At 46.4% G+C, this 18,756-nt stretch overlaps 1 protein-coding gene across 1 annotated transcript; it reads left to right on the forward strand.

The window, feature by feature from the left end:
- The first annotated feature begins 7,971 nt into the window (after positions 1 to 7,971).
- LOC143958861 (Fc receptor-like B) lies at positions 7,972 to 18,325 on the forward strand. The gene is made up of 3 exons (XM_077467840.1): positions 7,972 to 8,255; positions 14,014 to 14,289; positions 16,833 to 18,325. Exons 1-3 carry the CDS (start codon positions 8,090 to 8,092, stop codon positions 16,937 to 16,939), a joined length of 549 nt encoding a protein of 182 aa, XP_077323966.1. The 5' UTR covers positions 7,972 to 8,089; the 3' UTR covers positions 16,940 to 18,325.
- Positions 18,326 to 18,756: the final 431 nt, after the last annotated feature.

The raw sequence follows: 18,756 nt of genomic DNA on the forward strand, positions 1-18,756 counted from the left end.
CTGTTTGCTTTGCTCAGTTCCCGCATGCCTTGGCATGACAGCCAGGCACTATAGCATTGTGTACAAGTCCTGGGGGCAATCGAGTACCGGTAGGCCTGCTTGCCTTATGGGAAATGGGGCTGCTATAGGTGAAGAACACAGAAGCCATTTGTGAGGTCAGGCACAAATGTTGGACGAGAAGGCCTGGCTCATAGTTTCTGCTCTAATTCCCCCCCAAAGGTGTTCTATCAGGTTGAGGTGCAGGCCAGTCAAGTTCCCCCACCCCAAACTTGCTCATCCATGTCTTTATTAGTGATGGACGAACTTCCGACGGGACGTTTTGTGAACGCGGAACACGAACGAGGCCGACCGTTCGCGAATCCGAACGTTCGACGCGGGCCCCATTGACTTCAATGGGAGGCGAACTTCGCCAACCTTTAGGTCAAATTTGCAGCCACGAGGTAATTATTAGCAGGGCAAACATAGTCCCACCACATGGCCAATGACATAATACATGTATGAGGTGAATTTGGGATCGGTAACTACAAGCATTCTTTTTTTATATGGGAAATTGTTCTGACAATTCAGGACTGTGGAGCGCATGAAGGCAATGGAGGAGAGGGAAGGTCAGGGACCAGGGTAGGCAAAGAAGAGGGTGCAGGAGATGATCACCAGCAGCGTGACATACAGCAATGACACATGCACCGTGATAGAGGCATCTGACAACAGCACCATGATAGAGGGCACTGACATCAGCAGCGTGACATAAAGCATTAACACCAGCACCGTGACATACAGCATTGACAGCAACACCGTGATAGAGAGTACTGACATCAGAAGTGTGACATTAAGCACTGACATCAGCACCGTGATATACAGCACTGACAGCAGCACCGTGATAGAGGGCACTGACATCAGAAGCGTGACATACAGCACTGACATCAGCACCGTGATATACAGCACTGACAGCAGCACCGTGATAGAGAGCACTGACATCAGCAGCGTGACATACAGCACTGACATCAGCACCGTGATATACAGCACTGACAGCAGCACCGTGATAGAGAGCACTGACATCAGAAGCGTGACATACAGCACTGACATCAGCACAGTGATATACAGCACTGACAGCAGCACCGTGATAGAGAGTACTGACATCAGAAGCGTGACATAAAGCATTAACACCAGCACCGTGACATACAGCATTGACAGCAACACCGTGATAGAGAGTACTGACATCAGAAGCGTGACATAAAGCATTAACACCAGCACCGTGACATACAGCATTGACAGCAACACCGTGATAGAGAGTACTGACATCAGAAGCGTGACATAAAGCATTAACACCAGCACCGTGACATACAGCATTGACAGCAACACCGTGATAGAGAGTACTGACATCAGAAGCGTGACATTAAGCACTGACATCAGCACCGTGATATACAGCACTGACAGCAGCACCCTGACATTAAGCACTCACACCAGCACCGTGATATACAGCACTGACAGCAGCACCGTGATATACAGCACTGACAGCAGCACCGTAAGCAGCCCCAGGAGTAAGTCAGCACAGCACAGGGATGGTGTGATCCCCTCATAATAAGCAGGCCCAGGAGAAACTCAGCACAGCACAGGGATGGTGTGATCCCCTCATAATAAGAACCCCCAGGAGGAAGTCAGCACAGCACAGGGATGGTGTGATCCCCTCATAATAAGCAGGCACAGGAGAAACTCAGCACAGCACAGGGATGGTGTGATCCCCTCATAATAAGAACCCCCAGGAGGAAGTCAGCACAGCACAGGGATGGTGTGATCCCCTCATAGTAAGCAGGCCCAGGAGAAACTCAGCACAGCACAGGGATGGTGTGATCCCCTCATAATAAGAACCCCCAGGAGGAAGTCAGCACAGCACAGGGATGGTGTGATCCCCTCATAATAAGAACCCCCAGGAGGAAGTCAACACAGCACAGGGATATCATAAGCAGCCCCAGTAGAAATATGACACCGCTCAACCTCTTCAAAGAGGAGGGTAGGGGCATATAGTATGGTGTGCTTTTTTGGGACAAGGAAGTGAGCCAAATGAAGAAAGAAGGTCTGTGTGCTTGATTAAAAAAATAGTTTATAGACATATACATGGTCTACTGGTCACATGTGTTGAATTCCTCCGAGATCCATGCCTCATTCATTTTTATGAATGTGAGGTAGTTAACACTGTCGTGAGCTAGGCTTATCGGTCACGATCCCCCCTGCTGCGCTGAACGTCCTTTCGGACAGGACACTGGATGAGGGGCAAGCCAACAGTTCCATTGCAAATTGGGCAAGCTCTGGCCAGAGGTCAAGCCTGCCCACCCAGTAGTCCAGGGGTTCATCACTCCTCAGAGCATCCACATCGGCTGTTAACCCAATGTAGTCGGACACCTGACGGTCTAGGCGTTCCCTGATGCTGGATCCGGATGACACCTGTCGATGGGTCAGCTGAAAGAATGACTTCATATCCGAAGTCACCAACACATCTTCAAACCGGCCTCTTCTTGCAGGCGCTGTTGGATTGGTACCCGCAAATCCTTCTCTGGGAGTGGGAATTGCTCCTCTGCCAGCGCACGCAAAAGCAGAATGCAGCATTTCTCGAAGCAAGGCCTGGAAGTGCTGCATTCTGACAGCCCTCTGCGACGGCGGTAACATTTCCGCCATTTTGTGTTTGTACCGGGGGTCTAAGTACGTTGCCACCCAGTACTGGTCCTTGACCCTTATTCTTTTTATACGGGGGTCCCTATTAAAACACTGGAGCATGAAGGCCCCCATTTGCACTAAAGTGGAAGCGGTGTGGTGGCCTGGCTCCTGCTCATCATCCAGGATAATGTCGTCCTCTTCATTCTTCTCTCCCCATCCACGCACAACAGGGATCCCAGAAAGGTTTAAAGCACGCTCTTCTTGCTCCTCCTCATCCGCCCCGGCACCATTCTCCTCTGACTCCTCTTCAGACTCCTGTTGCTGACTTGTCTCACATAGAGTAGCCCCCCCTGGGAATTCATCCAGCATTGCGACTTCCTCATCTTCCCGCTCCTGCTCCTCCACAGCCTGATCAATGACACGACGCAATGCACGCTCCATAAAGAAGGCATAAGGTACCATGTCACTGATGGCGCCATGGCTGCGACTGACCAGTTTGGTGATCTCCTCAAATGGCCGCAGAAGTCTGCATGCGTCGCGCATGAGCAGCCACTGGCGCGGTGAAAAAAACCCCAGCTCCCCAGAACCGTTTCTTTCGCAGAGTTCATACAGGTAGACGTTAACTGCACGTTTCTGCTGGAGCAGCCTATCAAGCATATAGAAGGTTGAGTTCCATCGCGTCGGGCAATCGCAAATAAGACGTCTGACCGGCAGATGGTGTCGCCGCTGAATGTCAGCAAGGCGAGCCATGGCCGTGTAAGATCTTCTGAAATGGGCCGAGATTTTCCTTGCCTGCCGCAAGATGTCCTGGACCCCAGGGTATTTGACAAGGAATCGCTGCACGACCAAGTTTAAGACGTGTGCCATGCATGGCACGTGCGTGATTTTGCCCTGTTTCAATGCGCTAAGCAGATTGGCACCGTTGTCACACACCACTTTACCAACTGTCAAATTGAGCGGTGTTAGCCACTGATCTGCCTGTGAACGCAAAGCTGAAAGGAGTGCCGGGCCAGTGTGGCTCTTGGCTTCCAGGCACAACAGACGCAGCACGGCATGGCAACGTCTTACCTGGCATGTGAAATAGGTTCTGGGGAGCTTGGGCGGTGCAGTGGAAGAGACGCTAGCAGCGGAAAAGGAGGAGGCAGCTGAGGAGGAGAGGGAGGAGGATGGAGTAGGAGGAGGAGGAGAAGAAGAGTCAGGCCTGCATGCAATCCGTGGCGGTAAAACCAAATCTACACGGGTGCCACGGGTTACATGCTTGACGGCCGTCAGAAGGTTCACCCAGTGGGCAGTAAAACTGATATACCTTCCCTGCCCGTGTTTGCTAGACCACGTGTCTGTGGTCAGATGTATCTAGGCACCGACACTGTGTGCCAGAGATACATTCACTTGCCGCTGAACATGGCCATATAGCTCTGGGATGCCCTTCTCTGAGAAATACTTCCTTCCTGGGACCTTCCATTGTGGTGTTTCAGTGGCCACAAATTTGCGAAAGGCCTCCGAGTCCACCAGTTTATATGGCAGTAGTTGGCGGGCTATCAGTTCTGACAAGCCAGCCGTCAACCATTGGGCAAGAGGGTTATCCGGCGTCATCATTTTTTTACGCTCTTACATTAGGCCCACGGATGCCTGCCTTTTTGCAGAAAAATGTGAGCTTGGCGTGATGGAAGGTGGAGTGGAGGACAATTGTGAGGAGAGAGGAGAAGGAGAAGTAGAAGACGAGGCTGGACGGTGAGAGCCTGCAGTGTGGCTTTGTGTGTTCCGTTGCTCCCACTGGGCTCGGTGATGGCTGCTCATGTGCCTTCTTAAGGCGGTCGTCCCTAGGTGAGTGTTGGGCTTACCGCGACTAATGCGTTGACTGCAAAGATTGCAGATGGCAACGCTATTGTCAGCAGCGGACACGTTAAAAAAAGCCCACACTGCGGAGCCATGTGCCGGTGTCCTGGGAGCGCCAGATGTGACTGTACATGGTCGATGACTCGCTCCTGATACATTTGCAGTCTGCTTTGTCCCTCCTGTGCAATGTAAGTTATTCCTGCTTCTCCTCCCTATCTGCTGGTCCATATCTCCCTCTGAACTCCCCTCCTCTTCCTCTCTTGTGGGCACCCACGTGACATCACTAGACACGTCATCATCAATGTCACCTTCCCCACCGCTATAAGTAGAGATCTCGGAGTAGGCAGCAACACCGGGGACCAAACTCCTCCTTGGGCTGATCTGGGTACTGTCGTCAGACTGCTGAGTAGCGGTTGTTGCTACCTCCTCTTCCTGATCCAATACCAAGAGTGGTTGCGCATCAGAAATGTCCTCTTGATATGGATCGGAAAATAATTCCTGTGACTCAAGCGGAAGGTATGTGGTGGTGGTGGTGGTGGTGTTGTTGGTGGTAGTGTCTTTGGGGGTGCGCATAGCAGAGAGTGAAGAAGAGGGTGCAGATCGAGAGGATGAGGAGGGTGCAGAAGAGAAAAGGCTGAGTGAGCCACTCAACCAAGTCTGGTGCATCCTTTAAAGTAATTGAACGCACCTTCTGCAACTTCCCACTTTGGCTCAAGGCTGTTGCTCCTGCCCTACCCCTACCACCCCTGCGGAAGGGCCTGCCTCTTCCTCTGCCTGTCATTTTATAAATCACCCTGTGACAAAACTCTTAGTCCCTATACCGCTGAAGGACTGCTGCAGTATAGGGCAGCGGTCAGCAGTAGTGCACCTCAACCCTATCTATTGTGGACCGATAGCGGTCCTTACAGAACAGCAGACTGTACCGCACTCAACCCTATGTACTGTAGCACCCTAGACCAAGTTACCAGTCCTTATAGGAACTTTTGTGGACCAAGCAGATTGTGTGTTAGTGATTAGCAGACTGTACTCCAGTCCCTATACCAATGAAGGACTGCTGCAGTATAGGGCAGCGGTCAGCAGTGGTGCACCTCAACCCTATCTATTGTGGACCGATAGCGGTCCTTACAGAACAGCAGACTGTACCGCACTCAACCCTATGTACTGTAGCACCCTAGACCTAGTTACCAGTCCTTATAGGAACTTTTGTGGACCAAACAGGTTGTGTGTTAGTGATTAGCAGACTGTACTTCAGTCCCTATACCAATGAAGGACTGCTGCAGTATAGGGCAGCGGTCAACAGTGGTGCACCTCAACCCTATCTATTGTGGACCGATAGCGGTCCTTACAGAACAGCAGACTGTACCGCACTCAACCCTATGTACTGTAGCACCCTAGACCAAGTTACCAGTCCTTATAGGAACTTTTGTGAACCAAGCAGGTTGTGTGTTAGTGATTAGCAGACTGTACTTCAGTCCCTATACCAATGAAGGACTGCTGCAGTATAGGGCAGCGGTCAGCAGTGGTGCACCTCAACCCTATCTATTGTGGACCGATAGCGGTCCTTACAGAACAGCAGACTGTACCGCACTCAACCCTATGTACTGTAGCACCCTACACAGACCAAGTTACCAGTCCTGATAAAGAGCTTTGTGGAACAAGTGAGTTGTGAATGATTAGCAGACTGCAGCAGAAGGGCAGCAGTCAAGTATAATATTCTTTCTATATTTGGAAGAAAGAATATTATACGTGTACAAGCCTATTACCATACCACTGATACTAGTCCTGAAAAGAACGGTTGTGGAACTAATAGTAACAGCAAGTCTTTAAACTGACCCTCACTGCCTGAAACACTGCTTCCTTCCTGTCCCTATACAAAGTGGCAAAAAAGAGGAGCCTGGAACAATTAGTGGTTACTGGAATAGTTCTTTTGTGGACCTGATAGTAACAGCTAATGATGATGATGATGACGACTAAACTGACTCTCCCTGTAGCACACACCGTCCTTTCCCTTTCTCTAAACTGACAAAAGACACTCAGGCTTCTGCAAGAATCAGTAGCACAGCAAACCTATATACACCTAACACCTATACCAGTCCTGAAAAGAACTTTTGTGTACCAAATAGCTAGCGATTTATCTCTCCCTACTCCACACAGCAACCTTTCCCTATAGTGACAGAAGAAAGAATGTAAAATGGCCACCGGATCGGGTGTATTTATAGGTTAGGGGGAATGTCCAAGTGTCCATGTGCTGTCATGTCTCAATTGGCTGTCCTGTACCCCATGATAGACGTGTCATCATAGGTCAAAGTTCTTTTACACATTAAACACGTAAGTCCGCCGGGGCGAACGACGGCAAAAGGCGAGCGAACGAGCGGACCGCGAACGACCGAAATTCCCCGCAAAATGACTGCCGGGCGAATCGTTCGGCCATCACTAGTCTTTATGGACCTTGTTTGTGCACCGGTGCGCAGCCATATTGGAACAGGAAGGGTCCAACACCAAACTGTTCCCACAATGTTGGGAGCATGAAATTGTCCAAAATGTCTTGGTATGCTGACTACTTAAGAGTTACCTTCACTGGAACTAAGGGGTCAAGCCCAACCCCTGAAAAACAACCCCACACCATAATCCCCCCTCCACCAAATGATTTAGACGGGTGGCCCAATACTTTTGGCACTGTAGTGTGAATGAGCAAGTTTGGGGTGGAGGAACTTGACTGGCCTGCACAGAATCTTGAACTCTACCCAACAGAATACCTTTGGGATGAATAAGAGCAGAGACTCTCATCCAACATCAGTGCCTGACATCACAAATGCGCTTCTGGAAGAATGTTCAAACATTCCCATAGACACACTCCTAAACCTTGTGGACGGCCTTCCCAGAAGAGTTGAAGCTGTTATAGCTGCAAAGGGTGGGCCAACTCAATAATGAACCCTACCGACTAATGCCGCGTACACGATCGGAATTTTGGCCAGCAAAAGACCAATGAGAGCTTTTCATCGGAAAATGCGACCGTGTGTATGCTCCATCGGAATTTAGCTGGCCGAATTCCCGCCAGCAAAAATTTAAGAGCATGTTCTCAATTTTCCCGAAAGAAGGACTTTCTATCGGAAATTCCGATCGTGTGTATGCAATTCCGACACGCAAAAACTCACGCATGCTCAGATTCAACTACGAGATGGATGCTATTGGCTACTGGCTATTGAACTTAATTTTTCTAGTCCCATCGTACGTGCTGTACGTCACCGCGTTCTAGGCGGTCGGAATTTGGTGTGACCGTTTGTAGGCAAGACAGCTTGAGCAAAGTCCCATCGGAATTCCGTCGGGAAAACCATCAGAGCTTTTTCCGACCAAAATTCTGATCGTGTGTACGCGGCATTAGATTGGGGTGCCATTTAAGTTCATGTGCGTGTAAAGGCAAGTGTCCCAATACTTTTGGTAATGCCATCTTCACGCATCAATAAGTGTTTTTTTTTTTCTTTTTTTCCTTCTAGAGATTTTTACCCCTCCAGAAATTAGAACAGACGCATCTGCAGTGTTAAAAGATAAACAGGTGTTCATTCAATGTGAGACAAAGCTGAGTCCACTTCGACTGGAGAAAGAAATGCAGTATGCTTTCTACAGAAATGGGCAGAATATTCAGAATTTCAATTCTAATTCTTTCTATGTCATTCAGTCCATTAAGCTGAAGGATTCCGGGAATTATTCCTGCATAGCAAAAGTTGACGGAATAATAAAAAGAAGCAAAATGTTTTATATTGAAGTAAACAGTAAGTAGAACTCAAGAAAGTAAGGCAAATAGGGATAAGTATGGGTTTGGTCCGAACTTGGATACAGATTGAGCCTGGAAGGAAGTTGTCACTCCCGCCCCCACCAACTGCCCAATCAACAGCAGCCGAGGCATTCCCCAAACTGCAGCTAAACATACATGAAGGGGACAGGGTGGCTTGTGACATCATTGACTTAATGTTGGCTCATGACAGATGGCCACGTGGCCATCTTAGGTCAATGATTTAACAAACATTACCATTCCTTTGTGTCTGTAGGAAAGACACATGCAGTTGATTTGTGCAGCAAGGGTCAATGATGTAACAAGCATCCCCGCCCCTTTGGATCTCTTTGAATGATGTGGCCGCAGTTGATTGGGTGGGAGTACATGACGGATGTGACCATATTAGGTAAATGATGTGATGAGCATGCCCGCCCCCAGTGGCGTAACTAGAACCTTCAGGGCCCCGATGCAAGAAACCATGAAGGGCCCCCCTGAACTCCAGCCAGGGCCCTTCCCTCTGAGTCCGGCGGTGGAACTCCAGGGCGTGGTCACAGGTATGACCTTTGTGAGCCCTGTAGTTCCACCACTGGTATCAGTAGTTTTAATTTTTTTATTTTTTTACATTTTTAGGTGCCCCATTGGGGGACTGTCCCTAGGCAGTATTGGGTCCCCGTCCCCAGAAGAGATGAGGTCCTTTTCTCCGGGGCAGATGAAGTTACTGCCCCCAGGTGAAAAGGGGTCCCTGTCCCCAGGGGAGGTGGGGGTCCCTGTCCCCATGTGAGAAGGGGTCCCTGTCCCCAGGGGGATATGGAGGGGGTATGCAATAGTGTGTGCTAGCTGTCTATGCTGCTGCCTGCCATATGTAGAGGGGGCTGCATGGGCCCCCTGCATCACAGGGCCCAGTTGCGGTCGCGACTGCTGCACCCCCTATAGTTACGCCCCTGCCCGCCCCTTTGGGTCTGTGTGAATGTTTTGGCAGCAGTTGACTGGGCAGCAGTTGACAGGAGTGACAGTTGTGGCCACATTAGGTCAATGATATAACAAGCATCCCCGCCCCTTTGGGTCTCTTTGAATGACGTGGCCGCAGTTGATTGGGTGGCAGTGGGAGTACGTGACAGATGTGACCATATTAGGTAAATTATGTAATGAGCATGCCTGCCCCTTTGGGTCTGTGTGAACGTCTTGGCAGCAGTTGACTAGGCGGCAGTTGACAGGAGTGACAGTTGTGGCCACATTAGGTCAATGATATAACAAGCATCCCCGCCCCTTTGGGTCTCTTTGAATGACGTGGCCGCAGTTGATTGGGTGGCAGTGGGAGTACGTAACAGATGTGACGATATTAGGTAAATGATGTAATGAGCATGCCCGCCCCTTTGGGTCTGTGTGAATGTTTTGGCAGCAGTTGACTGGGCAGCAGTTGACAGGAGTGACAGTTGTGGTCACATTAGGTCAGTGATCTAACAAGCATCCCCGCCCCTTTGGGTCTCTTTGAATGACGTAGCCGCAGTTGATTGGGTGGCAGTGGGAGTACGTGACAGATGTGACCATATTAGGTAAATGATGTAATGAGCATGCCCGCCCCTTTGGGTCTGTGTGAACGTCTTGGCAGCAGTTGACTAGGCGGCAGTTGACAGGAGTGACAGTTGTGGCCACATTAGGTCAATGATATAACAAGCATCCCCGCCCCTTTGGGTCTCTTTGAATGACGTGGCCGCAGTTGATTGGGTGGCAGTGGGAGTACGTGACAGATGTGACCATATTAGGTAAATGATGTAATAAGCATGCCCGCCCCTTTGGGTCTGTGTGAACGTCTTGGCAGCAGTTGACTAGGCGGCAGTTGACAGGAGTGACAGTTGTGTCCACATTAGGTCAATGATATAACAAGCATCCCCGCCCCTTTGGGTCTCTTTGAATGACGTGGCCGCAGTTGATTGGGTGGCAGTGGGAGTACGTGACAGATGTGACCATATTAGGTAAATGATGTAATGAGCATGCCCGCCCCCTTTGGGTCTGTGTGAACGTCTTGGCAGCAGTTGACTGGACAGCAATTGACAGGAGTGACAGTTGTGGCCACATTAGGTCACAAGAAGAGGGTGGTTGATGTTTTGCATCATTCAACTTAGACGTTACTGGGGGACTTAGTGAGGAAGATGGAGAAGGCAATCACTGATCGAGGAGAGGTGCTCAAAGGCTTCCCACTAGCGGTACGTACAGGTAATTTATTTTTTTAACTGGATTTTAACATACCCATTTTGTGAAAACTATAAAACATCTTGTTATCTCAAAAAGGATGTTACTTTACAAGACATTTGAACATACAGTAGCTGATTCCTCAAAAAGAATTATAGTTCTCAAACAGAATAAGTGTACATAGCAGGACTTTATCCAGAACAATTAATGTTCCTTAAAAATAGAACATACATTCCACATTTTATAAGCATTTTCTATTCATTTCAATGAGGACCTGCGTTTTTGGTGAGGTTTTGAAAACCGTACCAAAGATGCCGCATGCAGGACTTTTCCAAATGCACCACAGCACAGTGCTGTGAAGAGTCCCATAAGATTTAACTGTTTTTAATCACAAAAGTGAGTACACCCCTGACATTTTTGTAAATAATTTATTCTATCTTTTCATGTGACAACACTGAAGAAATGACACTTGTCTACAATGTAAAGTAGTGAGTGTACAGCTTGTATAACAGTGTAAATTTGCTGTCCCCTCAAAATAACTCAACACACAGCCATTAATGTCTAAACCGCTGGCAACAAAAGTGAGTACACCCCTAAGTGAAAATGTCCAAATTGGGCCCAAAGTGTCAATATTTTGTGTGGCCACCATTATTTTGCAGCACTGCCTTAACCCTCTTGGGCATGGAGGTCACCAGAGCTTCACAGGTTGTCACTGGAGTCTTCTTCCACTCCTCCATGATGACATCACAGAGCTGGTGGATGTTGGAGACCTTGCGCTCCTCCACTTTCCATTTGAGGATGTCCCACAGATTCTCAATAGGGTTTAGGTCTGGAGACATGCTTGGCCAGTCCATCAACTTTACCCTCAGCTTCTTTAGCAAAGCAGTTATCGTCTTGGAGGTGTGTTTGGGGTCATTATCATGTTGGAATACTGCCCTGCGGCCCAGTCTCCGAAGGGTGGGGATCATGCTCTGCTTCAGTATGTCACAGTACATGTTGGCATTCATGATTCCCTCAATGAACTGTAGCTCCCCAGTGCCTTAGGGTGACAAGGGTTACAAGGTGAAAACTTGTGAGCCAAACAGCTCCTGGATCCAATCAGATATGGGCAATATTCAAGAGTGCAACAGCCGACAGGGAAGATTTGTCCATCTGCGTTGGATGGAGAAACCGTTTAGATTCTTTAAGTTCACCCCACAGGCGAAATAAAAGAAATCTTTGAATCTATGGACAGCTTCAAGAGGAAGTAAACCCAAAACGCTTACATCCAAGGCATGATGTGAATGATACATCTCACAGTTGCCAGTGTGCTTATGTTAGGGCTAAACCCGGATTGTCCAGCTATCAAATGGCTTCTGTCATAACTGATCACATGTGCAGCACCCGGGCAACTGCAGATTTAACTTGGGCTAAGATGGCAGCTTCCTTGGCTGTAAAGGAAAGGAGGGTTTAGTTCCACTTCTTATCTCTCCAGCACAGAAAGTGAAGGGACTTCTCCCCATCAGGACATAGGCAGCAAAAACGTGGGCTTCAACCCTTCTCTACTCTATCCAACATTTTAAAAACTGCATGGCTTTACAAGCACCCTATAGTGGAGATGCACTTGTAAACCATTTCATTTTAGGTGGACATCATATGATGTTCTTAGGTTGAAGTGCAGCTGCAGGCATCATTCAGATATCCTCATTTTTTTATTTTTAGCTGCCAATCTCTCATATGTAAAAGCAACCATAGTGGCTGTTTAGCCACTTGATTGCCTTTACAGGTGGCAGGATGGGATGACCCCCACCATCCTCTGGTGCTTTTCCCGGCTCATGCGGGCCTGAGAATGAATTGGCTGGTGGTGGCAATTTACCATAGAGCCAACTGTGGACCAGGTGGTCCCCGACCATCTTTATAACCCTTTGGATGCTGGAAACTTCCAGCTCTGACAGATGTAGGGTGGCACAGTGGTGTAGTGGTTAGCACTCTCACCTAGCAGTAACAAGGGTTGCTGGTTTGAATCCCAACCACGACACTACCTGCCTGGAGTTTGCATGTTCTCCCTGTGCCTGCGTGGGTTTCCTCCCACACTCCAAAGACATGCAGGTAGGTAAATTGGCCCCAGCATATGAATGGGGACCTTGGATTGTGGGCTCCTTGAGGGTAGGGATCAAGGACTGGTGTCTTTATTCAACCTTACTAACTATGTAAACACATTTTTGTTTTTTAGCTAGAAAGCATAAGATTGTGTTGTTGTTTTTTTCATCTCAGGCTCTCCAGCATATAGAGGAGAGATGTGAGGACTTGTAGACCCCAAATCTCTCCATAAAGAGGACCTCTTATGCCTTATTCCTATTACAAGGGATATTTACATTTCTTTTATTAGGAATAAAAGTGATTAAAATAAAATTCAAAATAACGGTAAAGTGTATGTGACCATCTCTTGTATCATGTCCACAGTTTCTGACCATCTCCTTTATCGTGTCCGCAGTCTCTGACTATCTCCTGTATCATATCTGCAGTCTCTGACCGCCTCCTGTATTATGGCTGCAGTCTCTGACCATAGCTCCCAACTGTCCCTGATGTTTTTTTTTTTTTTTTTATTATTTATGAAAGGTTTTTTCTCCCCAAAAAAATCCCTTTTGGAAAATTGCTACGCAAATACCGTGTGACACACGGTATTTGCGTAGCAATTTTCCAAAAGTGATTTTTTTTTGGGGGGGGGTGGGGGACACTTTCATGACTTAAAAAAAAAATCAAATCAGGGACAGTTGGGAGCTATGGTCCGAAACTGCAGCCATAATACAGGAGACGGTCAGAGACTGCAAACATGATACAGGAGATGGACAGAGACTGCGGACACGATAAAGGAGATGGTCAGAAACTGGGGACATGATACAAGAGATGGCCAGAGAGTGTAGACATGATACAAGAGATGGTCAGAGAGTGTAGACATGATACAAGAGATGGTCAGAGAGTGTATATATGATACAAGAGATGGTCAGAGAGTGTAGATATGATACAAGAGATGGTCAGAGAGTGTATATATGATACAAGAGATGGTCAGAGTGTAGACATGATACAAGAGATGGTCATATCTATATATATATATGTATGTATGTATGTATGTATGTATGTATGTATTTATGTATGTGTATGTGTGTATGTATGTGTGTGTGTGTGTGTGTGTATGTATATATGTGTGTATATATATGTGTGTGTATATATATATATATATATATATATATATATATATATATATATATATATATATATATATATATATATATATATATATATATATATATATATATATATATATATATATATATATATATGTATATATGTTTGGGGGTTCTGAGTAATTTTCTAGCAAAAAAATTGGATTTTTTACATGTATGAGAGGAGTGTCAGAATAGGCCTGGGCTCTAAGTGGTTAAATGAGTAATACGGATACCTACACACCTTAAGGTTTCTAATATATTGCTACCACATTGGTAATAAAATAACGATTGAGTGGATTACATTTATTCAGAACATATAAAACCAGTGATGTATCTTCCTTTTATTGACTTCTTAATCAGAATGGATCACTGCTCCACATATATGGACATCTGCAGATGAGAAGATAGTGGGAGACCACTTAAACATATACTGTAAAACAAGTTCCAGCACATGGTATGCAGACCAATACTTTGCTTTCTACAAAGATGGAGAAAATATCCGGAATTTCAGCAGATCTGACCAGTATGAAGTCCCATTTTCTCAGGTGGAGGATTCCGGGAATTACTCTTGTGAAGTGAAAATCCCATCCAGGAATGAAACAAAACGAAGTAAAGAGGTCTATGTCCATATACAAGGTATGTAAAATAGAGACATGTTATCCTGTAGCTTTATCGTATCCATCTTTCACATTCACAATAGGTCTCCTGATGTACTGCTCTGGTCTTGCAGACCCAACCAAAATTGGGGGTGACCCCATTTTTTTTTTTCAGCAGGCAGTAAAAGAATCCTAGCATGAAGCCTGTAAAGCCACGTTGTCCAAGCTATGACCTGGGGAGCATACACAACTTTTCTTTTTTTTATGGCCCCTGGCGATAATAATCTATGTTTCCCTATTGTCCTGTAATAGCAGGGGTCTCTAACAGTCTCATGTAATGGGCCTCCAGGTTATGTCTCCTGCACCTGTTGCTGCCTATGTTCTGCATATGTGTGGCAGCAAAGAGGGTGGACTTAACGCCCACCCACCGCGCATGTGTCCATGGGTGGCAGAGCTTGCAGTGCTGACAGCGCTCTCACTGTACACTCACAGCACAATCAGTGAGTTGTCAAAGGCAGCTCTCAGTCTCTGCTACTAATCAGTAACCAGAAAGACCGGCCCAGGATCATGTGACCACTGTAACAGCCAATCACCATGAATGGCTGATCCTTCCCACTTGCCAATGTAAAGACCTTGTTAAAGGGATGTGGGAGCTATGAGAGAAGGAGATAAGCATGTCCTCAGTCTCCAACAACTCCTATGGAGTTGTTGGAGATGGCTTCATGCTTTGCAGTCTCTGACCATCTCATGCAATGTGTCTTCACTCTCTGACCATCTCTTGTAACAATAACGTAGTCTTTGACCATCTCCTGCAAAGTGTCTTCACTCCCTGGCCATCTCTTCTGCCAAGCATGTAGTCTTTTGCCGCGTACACACGGGCGGACTATATGGCCTACTTAGTCCGTCGAAACACATTTCAGCGGACAGTCCGCTCGTGTGTGGGCTTCAGCTGACTTTTTCAGCGTGCAGTCTGGCGTACTAAGTATTTCGGATTTTTCGAAATTATGTCCGTCATACTTTGGTTTCAGCGGACAATCCGCTCGTCAGTAGGCTAGTTCGATGGACTAAGAATGGCGCATGCTCAGAAAGGATTTACACGGCGGAAGGGTGCATTGCTGTGTATTGGACTTCCTATTTCTAGTCCCGTCGTACGTGCTGTACACGTCATCGCACAAGCTTTCGATGGACTGTTTGTGCATCCGTGTGTGGTCAAGTCTGTTCATTCGAAAGTAGGACGGACTGTCCGTCGGATTGTATGACGGACTAAGTAGGCCATACAGTCCGCCCGTGTGTACGCGGCTTTAGACTATCTACTGCATAATGTGTGCAATCTCTGACAATTTCTTGTAACAAGCACATAGTCTTTGACCATCTCCTGCAACGTATCTTCACTCTCTGACCATCTCTTGTAGCAAAAACAACATAGTCTTTGACCATCTCCTGCAACATGTCTTCACTCTCTGACCATCTCTTGTAGCAAGAACAACATAGTCTTTACCATCTCCTGCAAAGTATCTTCACTCCCTGACCATCTCCTGTGGCAAGCATTTAGTCTTTGACTATCTACTGCCTACTGTGTGCACTCCCTGACAATTTCTTGTAGCAAGCATGTAGTCTTTGACCATCTCCTACAATGTGTCTTCACTCTCTGACCATCTCTTGTAGCAAGAACATGGTCTTTGACCATCTCCAGCAAAGTGTCTTCACTCCCTGACCATCTCTTGTGGCAAACATGCAGTCTTTGACTATCTACTGCATAATGTGTGCACTCCCTGACAATATCTTGTAGCAAGCACATAGTCTTTGACCATCTCCTGCAACATGTCTTCACTCTCTGACCATCTCTTGTAGCAAGAACAACATAGTCTTTGACCATCTCCTGCAAAGTATCTTCACTCCCTGACCATCTCTTGTGGCAAGCATTTAGTCTTTGACTATGTACTGCATAATGTGTGCACTCCCTGACAATTTCTTGTAGCAAGCACGTAGTCTTTGACCATCTCCTGCAATGTGTCTTCACTCTCTGACCATCTCTTGTAGCAAGCACATAGTCTTTGACTATCGCCTGCAAAGTGTCTTCACTCCCTGACCATCTCTTGTGGCAAGCATGTAGTCTTTGACTATCTACTGCATAATGTGTGCACTCCCTGACAATCTCTAGTAACAAGCACGTAGTCTTTGACCATTTGCTGCAATGTGTCTTCGCTCTTTGACCATTTCTTGTAGCAAACACAACAAAGTCTTTGGCCATCTCCTGCAAAGTGTCTTCACTCTTGGACCATCTCTTATAGCAAGCACATAGTCTTTGGCCATCCCCTGCAATGTGTCTTCACTCCCTGACCATCTCTTGTAGCAAGCGCGTAGGCTTTGACCACCATCCTGTTGCATTTCTGCAGTGTAACAGCTTTCTATAGCATTACATTAATTAAATGTGTGGCCCTTTAGTCATTTCAAAGGTCGTGCTTAAGGCCCCCTATATCATAAAAAGCCCCTGCACAGGACACCACACAAGATAACAGAGCAGTTAGACACAGAAGACAAATTACATTTTTTCCTGATTTCAGATGTTTTGTCTCTTTTCAGGTCCAATGATCAGAGGATATGAGAATTCAGCATTTAATCAGAACATTACTTGGCTGGTACTCTCAGGATGTATACTACTGGTCTCATTGTTATCTTTTATCCCATAATACACTGCGCACAGGATGGGTGAATGATGATTAGACTTCTTCTTTCAGAGTCCTGTGTCAGTCACCCATGATTTGTTTGACCTTTTCCTTGTTATCTTTGAAGAAATTGGCTGGTCAGGCTGGGAACTTGAAAGACCTGTTGACCATTTTCTGTCCTTCTATGCTTGAACAATTGACTTTTTTTTTTATGGGAGGTGTGACGGAACCGATCCCACACTCCGCTTGAGTGCTTCCATCAGTATACCGCTTCCTAAGTCTGAATATAGATATTAGATATTCCAACCGCTCACAAGCACAAAACAAGATGAGACTTGCTTAGTGCTAACTTGGACTCATTTATTAGAACCAAAATGCCAAGTATTTATAATACAGTAGAAGACTAAAACCTAAACTAATTTGCATGAGCTAATTATCTAAATCAACACTCAGACTAGTTGACTGAGAGATAAGACTTTTCAGCTCCTAGCTCACTAACAATTCAATAAACATTACCATAAACATCAACACAGGGTTAATTAGCCCAAGCAACAATGTGTGGAATACCATTACAAGCCAGACTAGACTTAGGGGGCTGGAGTTCATGACATTAGCATCTGACAGTGTGTGTCCCAACAGCATGAGACAACACACATTATATATACATATATACAGCATTGAATCTCACTAGCACAGATTATAGTGGGGTTCTCATTCACCCTGTGCCCCTTAAAATCCAGGGCCCATAATCCGTCGGCAAGAGGCTCACATTCAGTCCTCTCAAAAAGCCTCTGTCCCGGCTAGATCTGTCACAGGAGGGGGGTGCAAGTAGCTGGTCCTGCCTAGGGCGCAAAATAGTCTAGCACCGGCCCTGGTTCTATTGGATTTAGGTCAGGCGAGCATGGGGTCCATTCAATGGTATCAATTCCTTCATCCCCCATGAATTGGCTTCATGTTTTTGCCGCATGAGGCCGGGCATTGTCGTGCACCAGGAGGAACCCAGGACCCACTGAACCAGTGTAGGGTCTAACAATGGGTCCAAGGATTTCATCCCGATACCTTACGGCAGTCAGGGTGCCATTGTCTAGTCTGTAGAGGTCTTTGCGTTAGACATGTGCAGAGTAAAATATTTTGTTTCGGAATTTCGTTTTCGTCCGAAAACTTAATTTATTTAGTTACTCCCGAATTTCGTTTTTCGTTCAAAAATTGCATTCGTCCGAAAATCCACATGAATTACGATCGAATCTGTATTTGAAGGCTTATGGTGTCTGTTGAATGTATAAAGAAGATTCGACGGAGCTAGTATATAGCATACTTTAGAACCCTATTAAAGTCTATGGGACTCCAACGTTCAAAATCTAAAGTGCTAATTGTAAAGACTAATTTGCAAGTTACTGTCCTAAAAAGTGTTTGGGGACCCGGGTCCTGCCCCAGGGGACATGTATCAATGCAAATTTTTTTTTAAAAACGGCAGTTTTTTCGGGAGCAGTGATTTTAATAATGATTAAAGTGAAACAATAAAAGTGTAATATTCCTTTAAATTTCGTAAGGAGCGGTTGTCTATAGTATGCCTGTGAAGGGGCGCATGTTTCCCGTGCTTAAAACTGTCCCTGCACAAAGTGTCATTTATGCAGGAAAAAAAGTCCTTTAAAATCACTCGCAGCTATTATGAAAAATAAATAAATAAATAAATAAAAAAGCGTGGGGGTCCCCCAAATTCAATTACCAGGCCCTTCAGGTCTGGTATGGATATTAAGGGGAACCCTGCTTCAAATTTAAAGAGGAGGGCCGGTTAAAATAATAAAAAAAAAAAAAGTCAGCAGCTGCAAACACTGCAGTTG

This window comes from Lithobates pipiens, unplaced genomic scaffold, assembly GCF_037356315.1.
Source record: "Lithobates pipiens isolate NorthernLeopardFrog02 unplaced genomic scaffold, aLitPip1_a1.2 Scaffold_62, whole genome shotgun sequence".
Lineage (NCBI taxonomy): Eukaryota > Metazoa > Chordata > Amphibia > Anura > Ranidae > Lithobates > Lithobates pipiens.